This window comes from Balaenoptera borealis (assembly GCF_965194805.1).
Source record: "Balaenoptera borealis genome assembly, chromosome: 20".
NCBI lineage: Eukaryota > Metazoa > Chordata > Mammalia > Artiodactyla > Balaenopteridae > Balaenoptera > Balaenoptera borealis.
Window position 1 is genome coordinate 18449210 of NC_138879.1, and position 22030 is coordinate 18471239.

Here is a 22030-nt window from a genome sequence, read left to right on the forward strand (position 1 = left end):
CCCCTTTACTGCAGCCCCTGACAACCCCTATCTCCATGGATTTATCTATTCTGGACATTTCATATAAATAGACTAATACAGTATGTGGCCTTTGTGTCTGGCTTCTTTCACTTACTGTGTTTTTAATCATACATTTATGTTGTAGCACATATCTGTACTTCATTCCTTTTTATGGCTGAATAATATTCCATTATATAGATATATCATACGTTGTTTATCCATTCTTCAGTTGATGGACATTTGGATTGTTTCCACTTTTCAGTTACTATGAATAATGCTGCTATGAACTTTCACTTATAAGTTTTTGTGTGAATATATTTGAGTACAGGAGTAGAATGCTGAGTTATATGAGGAAGGACAGCATCCACAAAGAGGGTGACCTAGTGAGATATTGGACAAGCAGGGTGAAGGGGCAGCCTGGTGTGGGGTGTCACAGGTTGAGGGGGCTGAGAAGGATGTCCGTGTAGGTGATTCACATGACGAGTTGAAGCCCAAAAGAAGTGAGGGCATCCACACACTGGGGTGACCTACCATAATGTGTCAGTGCCTGGGCCATATGAAGAGGGCAACCACATGGAGCAGAAATCCACCATGGGTTTTGGAACCCAAGCAGAGTAGAAGGGTGTCCATGCAAGAGGAGGGGAGTGGTCTGGCATGAGTCGTGTGAACCCAGTGGGGTGAAGATGGAATCCTTGTGAAAGGGAGCAGCGGCAGTCGGAGATTGGTTACAATCAGGAAGTCTGAGTAAATAACAAAATACATTAAGGATAACGACAGTCAGGTTTGTCACAGAAGAGAACTCAAATCTGGAAAGGGAGGAAACTAGACTTATATGGTGTTGGATTAGAAAATACAAAATAAAATATTAAGGACCTACTCATGGGGTATCAGGTTTGCAATTTATTCTAATGGTTCAGGAAGAAGTTTTTTGTACCACAATGCAACTTTTCTGTAAATTTGAGATTGTCAAGGAAAATACTCTTCACCTTAATAATCCACGTCTAGGATTTTACCCTAATGAAATCATAAAGGATGGTTTCAAATACTCAAAAGAAGAAAGATCATTATAGCTGTGCTACGATAGCAGATAACTGGTGAAACACCTGGAGTCTAACAAGGAATGGATTTTGAAAACTATGGTAAGGTTAGGAACAAGACAAGAATGACTGATAGCATCACCTTCATTCAACATTTATTTTGGAGGTTGTGGCTAAAGCAATGATGAAAAAAAAATTACTATAAATAATTGGAAGAGTTTTTTTTTTTTTTGGCAGGAGACACAAATATATAGAAAATCTAAGAAACAACTAAAAATTACTGGAACTAGTATTAAAAGTGTGGCTAAAAGATGAAAAATTGATAGCTTTCCCTACAACTAGCAAGAACAGAAACAGAATGAAATTTATTAAGAAACTGTATCATTAAGGACATGAATCAAGACAAAAATAATTAGTAACACACAATGTTCTTGGATAGCAAAACAAACAAAAAAAGTTAATCTTGTTAATTCACAGTCACACAAGAAAAAAGGTTAAGTCATTAAGTGTCCACAGAGTTCTTAGTTATATCCAGCACTCTATTAGGCAGAGAGGAAATTCAATAATATAAGACAACATATTTGCCCTCCAGAAGCTTATAGTCTTGTAGAAAGAAACATGCAGACACAGGGCAGCTTATGATTAACCAATATAATGTGTGACCTGAAAATATAAGTGCTGCTGAAAGTAAAAAAACAATGGGGTCAATATGGGTGGAGATAGTCAAAGAGAAAAGGGTTTTTTGTCATCACCCCTTTTTTCTCACTTTACAATCTAATTTCTATCTTTACTACCCAATTGCAGTTGTACCTTGAAGAACACTAATGGTTTTCTTGTGCTATCCAAAGGCCGTTATCAGTCTGCAATAAGCCTTATCCCTCCAAACATACTGACCATTCCCTTATTAAGAACCTCCTCTTCTGGCTTCTCAGATACCACCTTGTATCTGCCACTTAGTATACTTCTGTTTTCAAATGAAGGCATTTCCCAAGGTTTAGTTCGTATTCTTTTGCTTCACTGTTTACTAAAGTGCGGTTCATGGATCACCTGCACCAATGTATTGAGTGGGCCAAAAGGTCTGTTCGTTTTTTTCCATAATGTGGCTCTAGTAGCACTTAGTTGTCTTTAACTTCATTTGAAACAATTTTGTTAGACTGTATGTGATAGCTTCATATCAGTGTGCGTTTAAAAAAAGACATCAAAATTGGTGAATTTTTGTGTAGCCATTTTAATATTGAAGATGGAAGAAAAAAAGCAACATTTTTGGCATATTATCCTTTATTATTTCAAGAAACGTAAAAACGCAACTGAAACGCAAAGAAAGATTTGTGCAGCGAATGGAAAGGTGCTGTGACTGATCGAACATGTCAAAAGTGCTTATGAAGTTTCGTGCTGGAGATTTCTCGCTGGACGGTACTCCATGGTTGGGCAGACCAGTTAAAGTTGACAGCGATCAAATCGAAACAATAACTGAGAACAATCAATGTTATACCACGCGGGAGATGGCCGACATACTCAAAATATCCAAATCAAGTGCTGAAAATCATTTGCACCAGGTTGGTTATGTGAATCGCTTTGATGTTTGGGTTCCGCGTAAATTAAGCGAAAAAACCCTTCTTGACCATATTTCCACATGCGATTCTCTACTGAAACATAATGAAAACGTTCCATTTTTAAAACAAATTGTGATGGGTGATGAAAAGTGGATACTGTACAACAATGTGGAGCAGGAGAGATCATGGGGCAAGTGAAATGAACCACCACCAACCACACCAAAGGCCGGTCTTCATCCAAAGAAGGTGATGTTGTGCATATGGTGGGATTGGAAGGGAGTCCTCTATCATGACCTCCTTCCAGAAAACCAAACGATAAATTCCAACAAGTACTGCTCCCAGTTAGACCAACTGAAAGCAGCACTCGACAAAAAGCATCCAGAATTAGTCAACAGAAAACGCATAATCTTCCATCAGGCTAACGCAAGACCGCATGTTTCTTTGATGACCAGGCAAAAACTGTTACAGCTTGGCTGGGAAGTTCTGATTCATCCGGCACATTCACCAGACATTGCACCTTCGTATTTCCATTTATTTCCGTCTTTACAAAATTCTCTTAATGGAAAAAATTTCAATTCCATGGAAGACTGTAAAAGGCAACCGGAACAGTTCTTTGCTCAAAAAGATAAAAAGTTTTGGGAAGATGGAATTATGAAGTTGCCTGAAAAACGGCAGAAGGTAGTGGAACAAAAGGGTGAATACGCTGTTCAATAAAGTTCTTGGTAAAAATGAAAAATGTGTCTTTTATTTTTACTTAAAAAACCAAAGGCACTTTTTGGCCCACTCAATACCTAGAATGTTTGATAGAAATATAAATTCCTGGGTCCTAGCCCAAACCTACGGATTCAGAATTTCTGAGTGTGGAGCCCAGATATCTGCAGAATTTTTTTAAAAAACCACTCTCCAGGTGATTCTTACTAATATTATAAAGGTTACTAATTTATCACTCTCAAAAACATTTATAAAAGATGTGAATTTAGAGGTCAACAGTTCAGATATTTTTAAAGCAAACTGCAGAACAAGGACACCTTCATGTTTTTAACCCCCCGATCACAGACTGAAATATACCAGGCTAGAGAGATGACAGCAGTGCATGGCAGCAAAGCTTTATCATTAATTTACAAATTCACATCTCTAGGTGAAGATCAATCGTTTAGTTAATCCATAACCACTGACAAAAAAAATGGATGTCAAAGATGGAATCTGCCTGAGTTTGAAATCTAATACTCAAGAGAAGTGAAGGTCAAGAATCATTCTTCAGGGACTTCCCTGGTGGTGTGGGTAAGACTCCACACTCCCAAGGCAGGGGGCCTGGGTTTGATCCCTGGTCAGGGAACTAGATCCCACATGCATGCTACAACTGAAGAGTCTGCATGCCGCAACTAAAGATCCCACATGCCGCAACTAAGACCCAGCGCAGCCAAAATAAAATAAATAAAAACTAAAAAAGAGAATCGTTCTTCCGTCAGAACTCTTGTTAAATGATTCAAAATGGAGGATGGGGATGGGGTAGAAAGGTGGGGGTGGAGGGCCATATCTCCTGTTGTACAGATCTGACTTCTGAAACCATATCTGTTTTATATAGTCAGAAATAAACAAAATCGGTTCTATTTCTGGTCATGGCTGAGTAAATTTTCACTGTTCTAATCTTCTAGACACAACTTCAAACTCTGAACAAAATATAAAAACAACCATCTGGGGCTTCCCTGGTGGCGCAGTGGTTAAGAATCTGCCTGCCAATGCAGGAGACATGGGTTCGAGCCCTGGTCCAGGAAGATCCCACATGCCGCGGAGCAACTAAGCCTGTGCTCTAGAGCCCGCGAGCCACAGCTACTGAGCCCACATGCTACAACTACTGAAGCCCGTGAGCCTACAGCCCATGCTCCACAGCAAGAGAAGTCACCACAACGAGAAGCCCGCACACCACAACGAAGAGTAGCCCACGCTCGCCGCAACTAGCCGCGCATAGCAAGAAGACCAAATGCAGCCATAAATAAATAAATAAATAAATAGATAGATTAATTAATTAATTAAAAACACAACCATCTGAAGGCAATGGAGAGTGAACAAATGCAGGTAGCTACTAAAGAGGAAAAGGGAACAACAAGCGACTTTCCAGTTGTTTTGTTTTGTTTTTTCATGGGTTTTATCCTGAGGGCAGGTTGTACTTGGGGCCCTTAGAACTTGGATAGAAATCTGTGAAGGAGAACCAGAGAACAGAGTTTGGAGCAACCACAGGCAATGGGAAGTGAGGAGAGAAGGGAGGGAGCCAGAGTGAGGTGAGGGGAGTACAAATCCTGTTCAAACCTCTGAGTGACCTCTGAATACTACGTGTGTGGGGCAGACTCCAAGCTGCTAAAGTTAGAAGAACTGAACTTACATTTCAGGGGCCAACCACCACAGGGGACACAAAGTTTGTAGGTTGGTAACTGCCAAGTTACCTATCTGCTAAAAACAAACAAATAAATCCATTGAATAAGGATGGAAAGGAAAACCCCAAACTGAATACAAACAGAGATGAATAAAATGAACTATATTTTAAATGAATAATGTAAAAAAAGAGAATGAACCAATATAACTTTTGAACTCAGTATTTTCTGTATATCACCAGGCAAAAGACCAAAACAAACAAAAGTCACACCAAAAAACTATAAATAATGAATGAACTCTAATTAGATTCTTTTCACAATGTTATGGGTTAGTTATTTCATGTGCATTCTAAGATTGAGTAAATAAGTAAACATATTGTGGATAGAGTCATATTTCTCCCTTAGAGAAGACAGTTATAAATATGGAAGTGATGAGAGCTAAAATGAGCCCTATGGTATTAGACTGGGATTGGGGGTGTTAGTATAAACTGGTTATGTAAGAGAATTGTCATTTTTAATCTATGTATCCACCTATATATAGATACAGACAGACATAAAATTGAATAAAGATATGTTTACATACCACCCACCCCCAAACACGTATTTCTTAGCTCTACCTGATGAGAAGATGTATGAGCAATGATGCTCCAGTAGCAATAAGCATAGCTAGGGTAGAGATCTTAGCTTCTAAATACCATTCTCCACTAAAAAACATCCCTGAGCTCCTTGCAAAAACGTCTGATTCCAGGACTGGGTCAGGAAAAGTACAAGAAGGTCCTAGAATATCTTGTGTCAAAAAACGAGTATATATTCAAACAACGATGGGGACATATTCCAAGAACATAGAATATAACTGTAGGGGCTCCCACTGGCTAAGTCTGAAACATTTTGAGCAGAAAACAAGGATAACCCAAATGGGATTACAACACACTGAATAAAGTAGGAGTCCATGAGTCTATATTGATATTAAAAAATAAAGGGGGCTTCCCTGGTGGCGCAGTGGTTGGGAGTCTGCCTGCCAATGCAGGGGACACGGGTTCGAGCCCTGGTCTGGGAAGATCCCACATGCCACGGAGCAACTAGGCCCGTGAGCCACAACTACTGAGCCTGCGCGTCTGGAGCCTGTACTCTGCAACAAGAGAGGCCGCGACAGTGAGAGGCCCGCGCACCACGATGAAGAGTGGCCCCCACTTGCCGCAACTAGAGAAAGCCCTCGCACAGAAACGAAGACCCAACACAGCCATAAATGAATAAATAAATAAATAAATAAATAAATAAATAATTTTAAAAAAATAAATAAATAAAGGAAAAAATGGGATAGGACAAATACTGAAGCCCGCGCACCTATAGCTCGTGCTCCACAACAAAGAGAAGCCACCGTAAAGACCCAACGCAGCCAAAAAAACAAAAAACAAAAAACAAAAACTAGCTTCACAATATCAAGCTGAGCCTGGTGGGAGTTCACGGTATTAGGATGTTTAATGATAGGAAGACAAAAAGGACTTGGGAAAAAAATAGTATCTTCGCATAGCCAGGTAGCTCTTAGTCTCAAAACACAAACAGCTCTGTGTGTCCACATATATACACGACCTAAACAAAGGCAGTGTGCCTAATCTTATTAATAGTCCATCACTACCATGCTATCAAGGCAGCACAGGACTTGCTACTGGCTAAGAAAATCTGGAGCCAAACATGAGCTGAAGTCTCTCCCTGACAGACCTAAAATAAAACATCCAATTTACTCCTCAGAATATTTTGTTGTTGTTGTTGTTCCTCCAGGCAATGAAGTGTTAGGCTTGGAAATATTAAAATAGCAAATCGTGGGACTTCCCTGGCGGTCCAGTGGTTAGGACTCCACGCTTCCACTGAAGGGGGCACAGGTTCGATCCCTGGTCGGGGAACTAAGATCCTGTATGCCGTGTGGCACAGCGAAAAAAAAAAAGCAAATGGCAATTATGAAGAAACATGCAAACCAGGGAGGAGATGAAGTTCTATAGACAGGCAGCATCCAATTTACTAATGGACTGTATGTGCAAAGTTTGTAAATTCTCCAATATAAACAGTATCACAAATGACAGTTTGCTTGCCAGGCAAACCTTAGGAGAAAAAAATCCTGAACTACAATACTGTGTATTATGCAAAAGAGATTGAGCCTCAAATCTTGTAGTATAGCTGAATCAAAGACCCTTCGCCTCTGTCCACAAAGGGGAAACAATAATCTCATATATGAAATGTTCTTCTCCCTCACTCTCCTTCTCTGTCCAGTTAATCACTACTTACCCCTTTATGACTCAACTCATGTCTCATTTCCTTGAAAGCATCTTCTGAACTCTCCAAGGTTGGTTGTAAAGTCCTACACGTGAGCTTGCTGTAATGGTCTAGGCAAACCTCCATTATAGCTCTATATTGATTATTTTCTTGTTGGTCTTTTCTACTACTCGCTGAGCTTCTTGAGGACAATGACTCCTGTTTATTTCTATATCTAACATAATGCCTGGTACACTGCATGTTTGCTCCTATAGTAAGGTTAAAAGAAATTCCAACTATGTAACATTTTGGAAAAAGCAAAACTATGGAGATCAAAAGGGAGAGAGATGAATAGGCAGAGCATGAAGGATTTTTAGGGCACTATAAATACTATGCATGATATTGTAATGATGGATATATTATTACACATTTGTACAAACCCATGGAATCTACAACACCAAGAGTGAACCCTAAGGTAAACTATGGACTTTAGATAATTATGACGTGTTAACGTAGGTTCATCCTTGGCAAAAAAAAAAAGTGCCATTCTGGTGGGTTATGTTGATAATGGGGGTGGGGGGTTTATGCATGTGTGAGGCTGGGGGTACGTGAGAAATCTCAGTACCTTCCTCTCATTTTATTGTAAACCTAAAACCGCTCTACAAATACTAATTCTTTAAAAGAAAGAAAGTTGAAGGAATACAAAGTACAAGAATGAGGTCTGTAGTAATTTTTAAACTGTGCCATTCTGCTAATGCAAAATTCTCTCACCAAGAAAACATATCGATTAATTGCAGTAGCAAACTCAAATGAAAATGCATCATGCATACATGGTATAGGAAAAAACCAGCCTAAATATATATTTATAGTCATATATGTAACTATTGTGTTAAAAATCAGTAAAGAACAAAATGTACTGACTTATTTTTCTTGGTATTTAATTAAATTTATCACTTGAACCGCTTCCTCCCCAAAAGGTTTAAGGGAATATAATTTATTTCGTGATATTGCATAGCTTTCATAAAGAACATCACTTGTCATCCTATACAGTGAAATCCTCATGGGTAACTAAGTGACTAAAACTTCTCAGTAAATAAGCAACCCTGTACTGTATTGGTTTTGAATGTTACTATTTATTTTTAATTGAAATAACACTGATTTATAACACTGTATAAGCTTCATGTGTACATTATATTTCTACTTCTGTATACCCTATGACAAGCTCACCACCAAAAATTTATTTTCCATCCATCCACCATACAGCTGACCCCCTTTACACCTTTTGCCCTCCCCACCACCCCTTCCCACCTGGGATCCACTGCTCTGTTCTCAGTCTTACGTGTTTGTTGGTTTGTTTTTTTCTTCTTCTCTTTTCTCTTTTTTTTGTTGGCAGCACCACGGGGCACGCAGGATCTTAGATCCCCGACCAGGTGCCCCCTGCACTGGAAGCGTGGAGTCTTATTAACCACTGGACCACCAGGGAAGTCCCCTGCTTTTGTTTTTAAAATTAGTTTTTATATATTCTCCCTTACTATCAGATTGCTACTTCTTAAAACTCAGTGGACCCTCTATTAACATAACTCTTCTGATCCCATTTTTACGTACTGCTATTCATAATCAAACCTGTAATAACTGTGTCTAAAGAAAAAAAAAAAGGAGTACATAGGGCCTGAGAAATGGCTGGCATGCATCCTCTGAGTAAAATGCACATTTGTTCTTACAGCTTTGCTTCCTGTTCTCTGATTTGTTCTGGACAATTGAGAAGGCTAGAAAACTAAATGCTCAGTAAGAGCAATACTGGTTTTCTGTTCTTTCATTCAGGAACATCTGCCAATGCACCTTAAAGTTGAGAGATGATCACTTTTGGTAGTCTTAGCATCTAATCACATCATGTTATGGTCTATGAGTAAAAAATAGAATCAATGGTAATATACATAACATTTTTATTGCACTTCCTATGTGCCAGGCACTCTTCTAATAAGCACTTTACATTTATCAACCCTTTTGATCCTTAGGATAACTCTAAGAGGTAGGTACTAAAATCCTCAATTTACAGCTAGCAAATGACAGAATCCAGGTGTTCAGATTCCAGAGTCCATGTTCTTCACCATTATGTGCCTTTAAAAGTAAGAAAACACACAAACCCCTATCTGCCCTGAATTCCTGGCAATTACACTGAATGAAAATCTATTAGATATCATCAATGTTGTAAGCTTCCTGGAAGAGAATATAAGATAGCATGTGTACAGAAAAGAGTTCACATAGCAGGCCTATCCTTATTAGAAAGGCCTGCTTGCAATGTTGACCCTTGGATGGCATTTGAGAATTTGGATTGGGGAGGGTTCCCACTATTCCCTGATAAGCTTCCCTGGTAGACAACATTTTACTTTTTTTATTATAACTGATTTCTGGAGGAATTAAGCACATCCTGTGTGACTCCACTGGGAAAGGACTCTTATAAGCCTACACCGGGTTTCCTCTCTATTTCACTCCATGCACCTTTTCCTTTTGCTAATTTTGCTTTGTACCTTTTCCCTGTAATAAATCATACCCATGAGTATGACTATATGCTGAGCCTTGAGTCCTCCCAGTAAATCACCAAGCCTAGGAGTAGTCTTGGGGACCCCCAACACAGCATGATTATCTCTTTTAGACAAAAAATCCCAGCCAATTCATTCTTTCCATCTAAGTTCAGAAAGTTCATCTACCAACTCACACGTACGTATTACATATTGCATGACAATTATGACCCAACACCCCAAGAGTTGAAAAATTAATGAAAAAAGTTTCAGATTCTTATAAGCAATGATAATCCTCTTTCTGAAACTGCACTTTGTTTTATAGCTAAAAGGGCATGTGTGGGCTCAAACAGTCTTACCACTCACATTATTATTACAGTTATCAATGTCATCCTCAGAAGGAATCTTTGAGAAACAAAGATTCACTTTGCACTTCACTTTAATGAATGTAATGTAATTTCACTTTACATTAGCTCTTGGAAAACACATAAGAGTCTCTGTCTCATAAACACTGACATTCATTTTTCACGAGGTACTTCTAAATAAATGCATATGGTTCTGCTCTCAAAGGAAGTACTGTCAATCCCGCTAACTGAATTTCACATTATGCAAGCGGTGGATTCCAGCTTGCTAGAGCATTACTAATAAACTTTGTTTCAAAAAGGAAGGAGGAAAATTAGTAAGTTAAAGTAAGTTACAGTTAAGAAAAAACAAGAACACTTCCTTAATTCATTGGTAACTTGGTTGTGGCTCTGGATTTGCAAGAAAATAGTACAGCCCTAGTAATACAACTTTTCTCCTTGTAGATTGATATATGGTGGATCAAATAATGTTAACATGTAACTTAAAATCTAATCAAACCAAATATTCTATGCTACTTATTAATCTGTATTTTTAAAAGTAGCTAATACAGGGTCTTCCCTGGTGGCGCAGTGTTAGGAATCCACCTGCCAATGCAGGGGACACGGGTTTGAGCCCTGGTCCGGGAAGATCCCACATGCCACGGAGCAACTAAGCCCATGCGCCACAACTTCTGAGCCTGTGCTCTAGAGCCTGCGTGCCACAACTACTGACCCCGTGAGCCACAACTACTGAAGCCCGCACGCCTAGAGCCCGTACTCCACAACGAGAAGCCACTGCAGTGAGAAGCCTGCGCACCGCAACAAAGAGTAGCCCCCGCTCACCCCAGCTAGAGAAAGAGCGTGCGCAGCAACGAAGACCCAACACAGCCAAAAATAAAAATAAATTAATTAATTTTAAAAAATTTAAAAAAAAAAATAGCTAATACAGGGACTTCCCTGGTGGTGCAGTGAATAAGACTCCACGCTCCCAATGCAGGGGGGCCCGGGTTCGATCCCTGGTCAAGGAACTAGATCCCACATGCATGCCACAACTAAGGAGCCGGCGAGCCACAACTAAGGAGCTCTGAAGCCGCAACTAAGGAGCCCACGTGCTGCAACTAAGGAGCCCATGAGCCACAACTAAGACCCGGTGCAACCAAATAAATAAGTAAATACATAGTTTTAAAAAGTCTTTATTGAATTTGTTACAATATTAAAAAAAATAAAATAAAATAGATAATACACAGACATGGTATGAAATTCCAAACACACACACACACACACACACACAAATTTAGAAGACATAAAAAGGCTGAACAATAAGTCATGATAGTAACAATATAATTCATAAAATAAAACAAATATCCATGAGTTTATACTGTTATAAATAACTGAATAAATAAGTAAATGTAATTGAAGTGAAGGCTCTTCCTTACAGTAGAATTCTAATTATTATTAATTAGAATAATAGAAATAGAATTTATATGCAGGAAGAATTATAGAAATATAAAACTTTGGCAAACATAACAGTGGTAACTGTTTCAGGTAACAGCAACGGATGCTAAAATTAGTAGACAAAAATGAGTAACAACACATAGTCTTGTAACAACACATATCTCCCCACAAGATATTTATCAAGGTATTCAAAGTTCTTAAGGAAATATTACATTCAACAAATTTCAAAAAATTACAAACGCCCTGGATAGAATTTATTAATATTTATACTAATCAATTGTTATCTGTTTAGTGTAATTTCAAAGATACCACAAAAGCCTCTTTCCTATTTGGCTTAAATGGTTTAAATAAAAAGTTGACCCATTGCCTGAAAGAGAGCCTCAGCTAACCCGTAGCTTCATGTAATGGTAAGAAAAAGCCACTGAGATTTAGGAGTTGTTTGTGGTAACAAAAACTGGTTGATACAGAAATTCCTCTTTATCCAATCTTCCCCAGAATACCATCTGTTTTGGCAACTATAGACCTTACAGCTCATCAACAGGTACTAGAGTAAAGTCAAAACAGTAACTAAATCAAAACCATAATGACATATCACCTCACTCCAATCAGAATGGCAATTATCAAAGAGACAAGAAATAACAAGTGTTGGTGAGGATGTGGAGAAAAGAGAACCCTCATACACTGTTGGTGGGAATGTAAATTGGTATAGCCATTACTGAAAACAGTATGAGGTTCTTTAAAAAAGTAAAGACAGAACTACCATATAATCCAGCAATTCTACTTCTGGGTATTTATCTGAAGGAAACAAAAACCCTAACTTGAGAAGATATCTGCATCCCCCATATTCGTTGCAGCATTATTTATAATAGTCAAGACATGGAAGCAACCTAAGTGTCCACTGGTGGATGAACGGATAAAAAAAATGTGAGATATGTGTGTGTATGTATATGTGTGTATATATATGTATACATACACACAATGGAATATTATTCAGCTCTAAAAAAGAAAGAAATCTTGCCATATGCCACAACATGAATGAACCTTGAAGGCATTATGCTATATGAACTAAGTCAGAGAAAGACACATACTGTATGATCCCATTTATATGTGGGATCTAAAAAACAACAAAAAACAAAACAAAAATTGGAACTCATAAAGAGAACATATTGGTGGTTTCCAGAGGTAGGGGGTGGGTGAAATGCTTAAAGGTGGCCAAAAGTTATACATAACTTCCAGTTATTTATAAATAAGTCCTCAGGATATACAGCTTTATAAAATATACAGCTTTGTGACTATAGTTAGTACTGTAACATATGTTTGGAAAGTTGCTAAGAGAGTAGATCTTAAAAGTTCCCATCACAAGAAAAAAAATTTTGTTAACTATGTGTGGTGATAGATATTTTTCTTTCCTTTTCGTAAATTTTTATTTACTCATTTATTTTTTTGGCTGCATTGGGTCTTCATTGCTGTGCATGGGCTTTCTCTAGTTGCGGCGAGCAGGGGCTACTCTTCATCGCGGCGCACAGGCTTCTCTCATTGCGGTGGCTTCTCTTATTGCGGAGCACGGGCTCTAGGTGCATGGGCTTCAGTAGTTGTGGCACGCAGGCTCAGCAGCTGTGGCTCGTGGGCTCTAGAGCGCAGGCTCAGTAGTTGTGGCACACGGGCTTAGCTACTCCACTGCGTGTGGGATCTTCCTGGACCAGGGCTTGAACCTGTGTCCCCTGCATTGGCAGGTGGATTCTTAATCACTGTGCCACCAGGGAAGTCCCTTTCTTTTTTTTTTAGATTTTTTTTCTTTTTTGATGTGGACCAATTTTAAAGTCATTATTGAATTTATTACAATATTGCTTCTGTTTTATGTTTTGGTTTTTTTGGCCACGAGGCACATGGGATCTTAGCTCCCCGACCAGGGATCGAACCCACACCCCCTGCGTTGGAAGGCGAAGTCTTAACCACTGGACCGCCAGGGAAGTCCCGTGATGATGGATATTAACTAGATTTATTGTTGTGATCATTTTGCAATATATCCTTTTTTTTTTGGCTGCGCCACGTGGCATACAGGATCTTAGTTCCCCGACCAGGGATCGAACCCGTGCCCCCTGCAGTAGAAGCATGGAGTCTTAACCACTGGACTGCCAGGGAAGCCCCCATTTTGCAATATATACAAATATTGAATCATTATGTTGTATACCTGAAACTAATAGATTATATGTCAATTTATATCTAAAAAAGGAAGGAAGGAGGGGAAGGGAGGGGAAAAGAGAAAGAAACAGTGACTAAAGCTAGAAAGGGTCGGGGCAGGCAACGCAGTGTAAATAATTACAGAAAATGTTATCTGTATTACCCTCATCTCTTGCCTGGATTTCTTTAAAAGTTTTCTTGTTGCTCTCCACTCCAATCCCCCAATCTGGTTGGAACATAGTACCCAGACTAATCCTTTAAAAATATAAACCAGATCATGTTATTCCCCTGCCATATCATGAGAGGTCTTGTAGGCCACAGTAAGGAATTTGAGTTTCATGGCAAAACAGAAAAACTCTAATAAAATATAAAAATATAACCACAACAGGATGCAGCCAGTTACCAAAGAGTCAAATAACTTCCATATATCTTTCTGAGTCTCAAGGTATACTACTGTAGTACAAAATATGCTTAATATTGAAAATAAGTGTGTCTTAGTGTACTCAGTTTATGGTAACAGTGAAGAACATAACTTGTTTTAAAAATATTTTTCTTTAAGATGGCTAAAATTTCGCTGAAATTTGAGGGATACCCAAGATATTTAGGATACATTTTCCAATGGCTCTGGGTAGTCTAGGAGGTTCTTTCAACTATAGTCAACCAGCACATATGTATGTTTTGCTTTCACAGAAAACATCCATTCCAAGTTCAATTCCGTTCCTTTTTCTTAGCATCTTCAAAGTGTAAGTCCTACGTAAAGATTTATAGGATTTAGTCCCTGCTTCCATGGATCTTGCAATCTAGTGGAGGACTCAGCATGCAAATACTTAGGAATGCCAGGAATACTCTTTACCAGCACTAGGGCAGAGATTATTTTTCATCCTGAAGCAGGGACTGGGCTGGTTATGGGCTAGACTGCAGTAGCAGCTATGAGCAAGAAAAAAATGTCCGAGCACAGTAACTTGTTAACTTCTAACATTTGCAAAGAGAATGTGCCTTTCTCAGTCATGATATTCTACAAAAGTGAACAAAGAATGGTATGATTATGTGCCCAAATAATGGGCACTGAAAATAACTTCCCTGGATGCCTGTTTCTTCCCAGGTGATTCCTAAGTCAGAGGTATATAAATTGGGAGCTGTGTGTTTTATGTTACAAGTGATCCCAAATGTAGTTTCTACACATTAAAAATAAGGATGGTAAACTCATAAGTCTAACAGAGGAAAGTGTCAAAAAACTTGTCTTTTTAATTTTTAAAAGGCTGTAACCCCTAGAATAAGATTGTTTAACAAAAGAATCAATAAATTTTAAAATCTACATAATCCAGATCCTATACATATATGAAAATTAGCAACAAGTCTAAAATTTTTTTAAACCGGCAAATATGATACACACACACACACAAAAACCAGCATAAAGTTAGACTTACCGTAATAGGAGTTCTTTGGGAAGTTTTTTATTAATTACAGCTTCATCGCTATTTGAGAACATCTGCAAAAACAAAATCATTGTGTCAAGTGTCACTTAACATTTTATTATATTCAACTCAACAGTTTAGAGGTAATCCTCTTAGGAGAGAGGTGAATAAGTACAGTGGGTGTTATAAGCCAAAGTCATATTTTCAGAAACTCTTTAGGCTAAAAAATGTCTGAGACATTTAATTTGTTCCCTGTCTTTAGAAAAAAAATGAACTAATAGCAGTCAGAAGGATGACATTATGTGCCAGGTGCTATTTTAAGTGTATTTTATGTATTAGTGTACTGAATCTTCATACTACCCTTAATCTTCATTGTACATATAAGGAAACTGAGTTACAAAAGATTTATTTGCATATCAGTACAGAGTGACCATTTAAAAATGCCATTAAGGTAAGGTTATTCTCCAAATCTAACTCACATTTATTTGTTCACAGAGATGTTCAGAAACCTAGGATAGGAAATGTTCTCTTTCAAGTTTTATATATCACGCAGAAAAGTAATAATGCCTCATAACCACCACCATATGCATTCTGGATACATGCAGGATCATTTAACAAATTAATGAAATAACTCACAATGGGTACTTTTAACAGAGCCGTCACTATAAGCTTGTCTAGTAAGCTACATAAAAAAAAAACCAAATACCTATATATCCAATAAAAAGCAACTAAAAACAATACACATGTCACTGAAGCTGAGAGGAATATGTTCAGTCCCTGCTATTAAGTATTACATGGATGCCTCTTGACTTCATACAATGAACATTTATTGAACACGCTGTATTAGGCACTTTTCTAGGCAATGAAATACAAAAACAGTAAGATGTTATCTCGGTACTTAAGGAGCCCCTGCTCTACAATGAAGAACACAGAAATAAGCAAATACTAATTTTGGACTGGCATCAAGGAGATAAGCTAGAAATAAATTAAAATTATAGTTCAAGTAAAAGATGATGTAGGTAAGATTACAGGGGTGGTGGAAGTGGAAAATAAAAAAACTAGACAAAAGGATTTTTAAAGAAGCTACAGGACTTGCTGATGGAAAGTTGGATCATCTACCAAGTTTCAGTGCAGCAAACACACTATGTTACAATAAAAGTAATGCTGCCTGACAATTACATGTTTTTGGAAATTGCCGGACATCAAAGAATAATCTGCTTCCCTAAATTCTCTACCCATTAATGGAAGGTATTAAGAAAAAATCATATCCCTTTTCTATAAGGCAGACTTTCAAAATGAAGCCATCACATTTCCTCCTAAACAAGTTCTCAAATTCCACGGTTTCTAAGACTCTACAACATTAAGATCATTCTTCTCCAGGTACACTTATAGGAAAGAACGCATGAAGTAGTTATAAAGTATACCCTGAATAATCTAGGGTTGATGACATAAATAACAATGTCTTGCAAAGACAGCTAATGTATCCAAAATTGAGACCTGCCTGGGGGACTTCATAGCACACAACATATATCTTAAGCTTGAGATCTTGGGGAAAAATCAAGTTAGTAAGTATAAAACAATATCACTAAGCTAAGCACCCAATATACTAGACTATGCCCAACTCAAATCCACAAAATATAAAAGATAATCATTTTTATACTAGAAATGCTAAGCTCTTTATCTTGTATATTCAAAGTATTTCATTGAATGCTACGTATCTCACCCACCAAGGCACTTTGCTCACTTCAACATACACGGTAATTAAATTGATAAAAAATATAAACCTGCTATGCGTTGTTCACATGATTTGTGCAATTCTAGATATAAAAAGGAACAAAAATCACACCCAGGGGCTTCCCTGGTGGTGCAGTGGTTAAGAATCCGCCTGCCAATGCAGGGGACACAGGTTCGAGCCCTGGTCCGGGAAGATCCCACATGCTGCGGAGCAACTAAGCCCGTGCGCCACCAACTACTGAGCCCACGTGCCACAACTACTGAAGCCCGCATGCCTACAGCCCCTGTTCCGCAACAAGAGAAGCCACCGCAATGAGAAGCCCGCGCACCGCAACGAAGAGTAGCCCCCGCTCACCACAACTAGAGAAAGCCCGCACACAGCAACAAAGACCCATCGCAGCCAAAAATAAATAAATAAATAAATTTATTTTTTTAAAAAAAAAGTCACACCCAGCAGCAATTTTTTCCCCTAAGTCAGTCTAAATAGACCAAATGTTGTTGTCTCTGTAAGAACATGAGGTATATGAAAAGAGAAAAGAAAAAAAGGAATAGACAGTGTCCTGGGAGTATCTGGGAAACATCATGTGTATAGGATATCTGTCCAGATTTATATTTCCCTCCAATTCCTTCTGCACATATGTATCCTACTCCAAGTCTGCAAGAAAAAGATCAGTGGTTCACAAACCATGGTCACCTGACTAACAGCATCAGCATCAAACAGAACCTTGTTAGAAATGCAAATTCTTGGGCTGTACTCCAGACCTATAGCATCAGAAACAGGATGCCAGGGGTGGTGGAGGGAAAGAGGGGCAATTTGTATTTTAACAAGCCCTCCAGGTGATACTGATGCTTCCTAAAATTTGAGAACCAATGGAACAGATAAAATAGATTGAGAATCTCAGGACTTAAGAAATTACAGTTATAACACATAATCAGAATATTTTATTATTTGAAGTGACATAGCAATGGAGCTTAGAAAATAATCCTAGAGGTAGACACACATTAATTTTAGATGTTTTCTAGGAAACCCAAATGGTTTCTGCTCCAGTTCATGGCACCGGGTTTTTTTGTTTGTTTGTTTAATTTTTTGGCTGCATTGGGTCTTCGTTGCTGCGCACGGGCTTTTCTCTTGTTGTGACAAGTGGGGGCTACTCTTCATTGCGGTGCACAGCCTTCTCACTGCAGTGTCTTCTCTTGGTGCGGAGCAAGGGCTCTAGGTGCGCAGGCTTCAGTAGTTGCAGCACGTGGGCTCGGTACTTGTGGCACACAGGCTTAGTTGCTCCGGGGCACGTGGGATCTTCCTGGACCAGGGGTTGAACCCGTGTCCCCTGCACTGGCAGGTGGATTCTTAACCACTGTGCCAGGGAGGTCCCCATGGTATTGTTTGTAAAATAAATGTTTCACAGAAGCAATAGAATACATGTTTTAGATATCTTACTATTTCAGCTGAATCCAAACTCTAGGTTTCTCATACAAAATATAAAGGGTGTCAAATCCAATTACATCAAGGATATAATGAATTATAACAAATTTGTGAAGGTTTTAGATATAATCATTGTAGAGGAAGTCACTGTTCAAACATTTGACATTCTTAGGTTATCTGGTTTCATATTAATGTGTGGATAGATTATTATATATTTTAATAATCTATCCACAAAAAATTACAAGGATATTGTGGGGGGGAACATGAGAGCAACTACATTGTTCTCTCTTGATTATTTCTTTCAAGGTAGGACATCATCCCCTAAACAAACAAAAACAGACACTGCAACAGCCCCCCTGTCATATAGGGATAGGACATTCTTAAATATTCAGGTTTTTAAAAAATTAAGTGATTTGTTTTGTCATACATTAGCATTTATTGTTGTTTTATATAAAACTGTAATCGTTTTTCTATAAATTACCTAGCTGAGAAATGTAACTGTGAAACCACTTGTTGCAAACTCTAATTACAACATCGAGTTCCTGAAGAATAAGAAGCTTTTTTTTTGGCTATTATTTTAGCCTTTCAGATCAGTTTTTAAATCTTTGGCACATTTTGGGAATTAGTTTACTAACACAGTAAATTTAAATGCTTAGCACACAAAAAAGACACAGGAAACCAATTCAAGAGGCTTTAAATACAGGATCTGGGTGGGAAATGCAGAGGGGTTGAACAAATGAAACAGGAAAAGAAATACTTTCTCAACAGTGACCCCTGCTGATTAAATTAAAGTATAGCTACCAACTCCAAAAACGGAAATTAAAAGGTCTGACCTATGTTATTCAAGCATTATGGAAGAAATACAAAATTTAATATGTATTTTGGCGTAGAATACTAGTATCACCTCATATCCTCTCTACTCACCTAGAGTAACAGAATTCCCAATTTTTAGCTAGCACATGGCTGTGTGGAAAGAAGACTTTACTTCTCGTTACGTTCTGGCCAATGGGATGTAAGAAAAAGTGATGTGTGCGGTATCAGAAGGGTCCTTAATGAGAGAGAGTGTGCCCCTTCTTTACTCCTTCCTCAAGGATGATGTGTCCATTACATCAGACTGTAAGCTCTGAGAGGAAAGGGGCCTTGTCTGTTTAGTTCACCCCAGTATTGTCGGTAAGCAATACAATGCCTAGAAATTCCTCAACCAATGAATGTCATTTTTACTAAACAGATCAGGAAATACTTTTTGACTGTAAATTCCCAGCAGGCTTCCATGGTTTTTTCACTTTGTATCTCAGGAGGGGAGGGGAGGGAAGAGGAGGGGAGGGGAGGAAGAAAGAAATTTAATAAACTGAATGTTACTCTAAATTCAGCAAATAACATGCAAATGACATCAACACAGCAACAGACTGAATACATTACAAAAATAACGATTAAAATACCTGAAGAAAAAAGTTGGAAGATTCAACTTATGGCCCATTTATTCCAAGGGATATGATACATTTCTTGTTTAAAAAAAAAAAGTTGTAATAACTGCTAAGTTTTCACCATCATGGGATTTCATCTGTATACAGCATTCTTAGCAGCTTTATTATGGCATAATGCAAATATCGTAAAATTCACTGGTTTTAAGTGTACACTTCAATAATTTTTAGTAAATTTTTATAAAGCTGTGTAACCATCACTACAATTCAGTTTTGATGAATTTCCATCACCCCAAAAATATCTTTTATGCCCATTTGCAATCAATCCCTGTGATGATCCCCAACCTCAAGAAACCACTAATCTGCTTTCTGTCTCTGTAGATTTCCCCTTCTGGGCATTTTAAAAAAATGGAATCATAAAATATGTCATCTTTTGCATCTGACTTTTTTTATTCTGCATGTTTTTTAAGTTCACCTATGTTATAGCATGTACCAGCAGTTCATTCTTTTTTATTGTTGAATAGTATTCCAGTGTATGGAATTCTATATTTTGTTTATTAATTCCTAGTGGACAGACATTTGGATTGTTACAATTTTTTTTACTATTATGAATAATGCTACTATGATCATTCTCATACAAGTCTTTGGGTTGAAATATGTTCTCATTTCTCTTGGATAAATTCTAAGGTGGAGATTTTCTGGGTTGTATCATATGGTTAAGTTTATTTAAAACTTTTAAATTGTTTTCCAGAGTAGCTGCACCATTTTACATTCCCACCAGCAATGTACGAGGTTTCCAGTCTGTCTCTATCATACCGTTCCTTGCTGTTGTCTTTTTTATTTCAGTCAGTCTAATGGGGTGGTATCTCATTGTGGTTTCAATTTGCACTTCCCTAATTACTAATGCTGTTGAGCATCTTTTCATGTGCTTTTCAGCCATTCAAAAGACTTCTTTGGTGAAATGTATATTCAAATCATTTTCCCTTTTGAGTTGTTTATCTTCTTACTATTGAGATTTAGGGCTCTTTATATATTTTGAATACACATTCATTATCTACTCTATGACTTGCAAATATTTTCTCCCATTCTGTGTGTTGTGACTTCTATTTCTTAATGGTGTCTTTTGAAGAATAAATATTTTTAATTTTGATATAGTCCAATTTATCCTTGTTTTTAACACATCATGCTTTTGAATATCATATATGTGAACTCTGCCTAACCAAACGTTATACAATTGTCTTTTTTTTTTAATTTTAATTTATTTATTTTTAATTCTTATTTATTTTTTGGCTGCGTTGGGTCGTTGTTGCTGCACGTGGGCTTTCTCTAGTTGTGGCGAGCGGGGGCTACTCTTGGTTGCATGGGCTTCTCATGGTGGTGGCTTCTCTTGTGGCTCGCGGGCTCTAGGCGTGCGGGCTTCAGTAGTTGTGGCGCACAGGCTTAGCTGCTCCGTGGGGCATGTGGGATCTTCCCAGACCAGGGCTCGAACCTGTGTTCCCTGCACTGGCAGGCAGATTCTTAACCACTATGCCACCAGGGAAGTCCATATACAATTGTCTTTTAATTCAGAAACTTTTAAAGCCACACCTAGCTGACTCTCTCAACTAGACATAATGGCCTCTAAGAAGCTAAAGGGAATTTATGCCACAGCAGATAGACACAACCAAAGTCAGGAGAGGTCTGTCTTTAAAAGAGTTATAATGATGTAGCTTTGGGGACATAGAATAACACAAACCAGATTCACAGAAAATTTCAGAAATTTTAAAGGAAGTTGTACCTGCTGGGTACAACAAGGGACAGAAACTATTTAAAATGAAAAAAGGCCTCTGGGTTCCCAACTTTCTATAGGGAGGGAGTACCCTGAGAAAGCTACTTAGCTTCATAAGATATTTCTTATGTAAAAGGCGAGACCTCTCAGAAAGCAGTGTTAAGAGCTCATAACGCAGTACCAAGAATCACAGAGAACAATGGATTAGGGAACCATTCCCAGGAAGCAAAACTGGGCCCCAATCAAGGCACGTTGCCTGCTTCTGTGTTACCAAAAGTAGGGTCCAGCTGCTTGCCGCTCGAAAGCCAATACTTGAGAGGCAAGGTTGGTGGAAAGTAAAATTTGATTTCAGAGGCCGGCAACCAGGGGAGAGGGTGGACTCATGCCCAAAGGCCAACTCCTCACTGACAATCAGTGGGCAAGAGCTTTTAAAGGGGAGTTTCAGGCGTGTATAGGCGGAGGTAGGGGGCTACATGCAGGAACCAAAGAGTCAGCTCTGACAGTCGTCTTGAAATTGGTCATGCGGTGGTCTGATCAGCGTCATCCTGATTTTAAGTACAGTTAATC

The 22030-nt window shown here is 38.3% G+C and overlaps 2 protein-coding genes across 7 annotated transcripts in view; both read right to left on the bottom strand.

The window, feature by feature from the left end:
• The window catches only part of FBXL20 (F-box and leucine rich repeat protein 20), a 115766-nt gene that overhangs the window by 52843 nt on the left and 40893 nt on the right, over positions 1 to 22030 (bottom strand). For all 4 annotated transcript variants that reach the window (XR_014238682.1, XM_082373496.1, XM_082373495.1 and 1 more), the window contains exon 2: positions 15130 to 15191. Coding sequence is in view for 3 of the 4 variants with exons in the window: in XM_082373496.1 (XP_082229622.1) it covers positions 15130 to 15191 (62 nt within the window). In the remaining variant the exon portion in view is untranslated. The remainder of the gene's footprint in view (positions 1 to 15129; positions 15192 to 22030) is intronic.
• MED1 (mediator complex subunit 1) overlaps positions 2695 to 22030 on the bottom strand; it is an 89814-nt gene continuing 70478 nt past the window's right edge. For 2 of the 3 annotated variants that reach the window (XM_082373426.1, XM_082373431.1), the window contains exons 19-20: positions 15130 to 15191; positions 2695 to 3251 (exon numbers count right to left, since the gene is read on the bottom strand). The gene's annotated coding sequence lies outside the window, so the exon portion shown is untranslated. The remainder of the gene's footprint in view (positions 3252 to 15129; positions 15192 to 22030) is intronic. The other variant, XM_082373432.1, reaches the window with a different exon arrangement.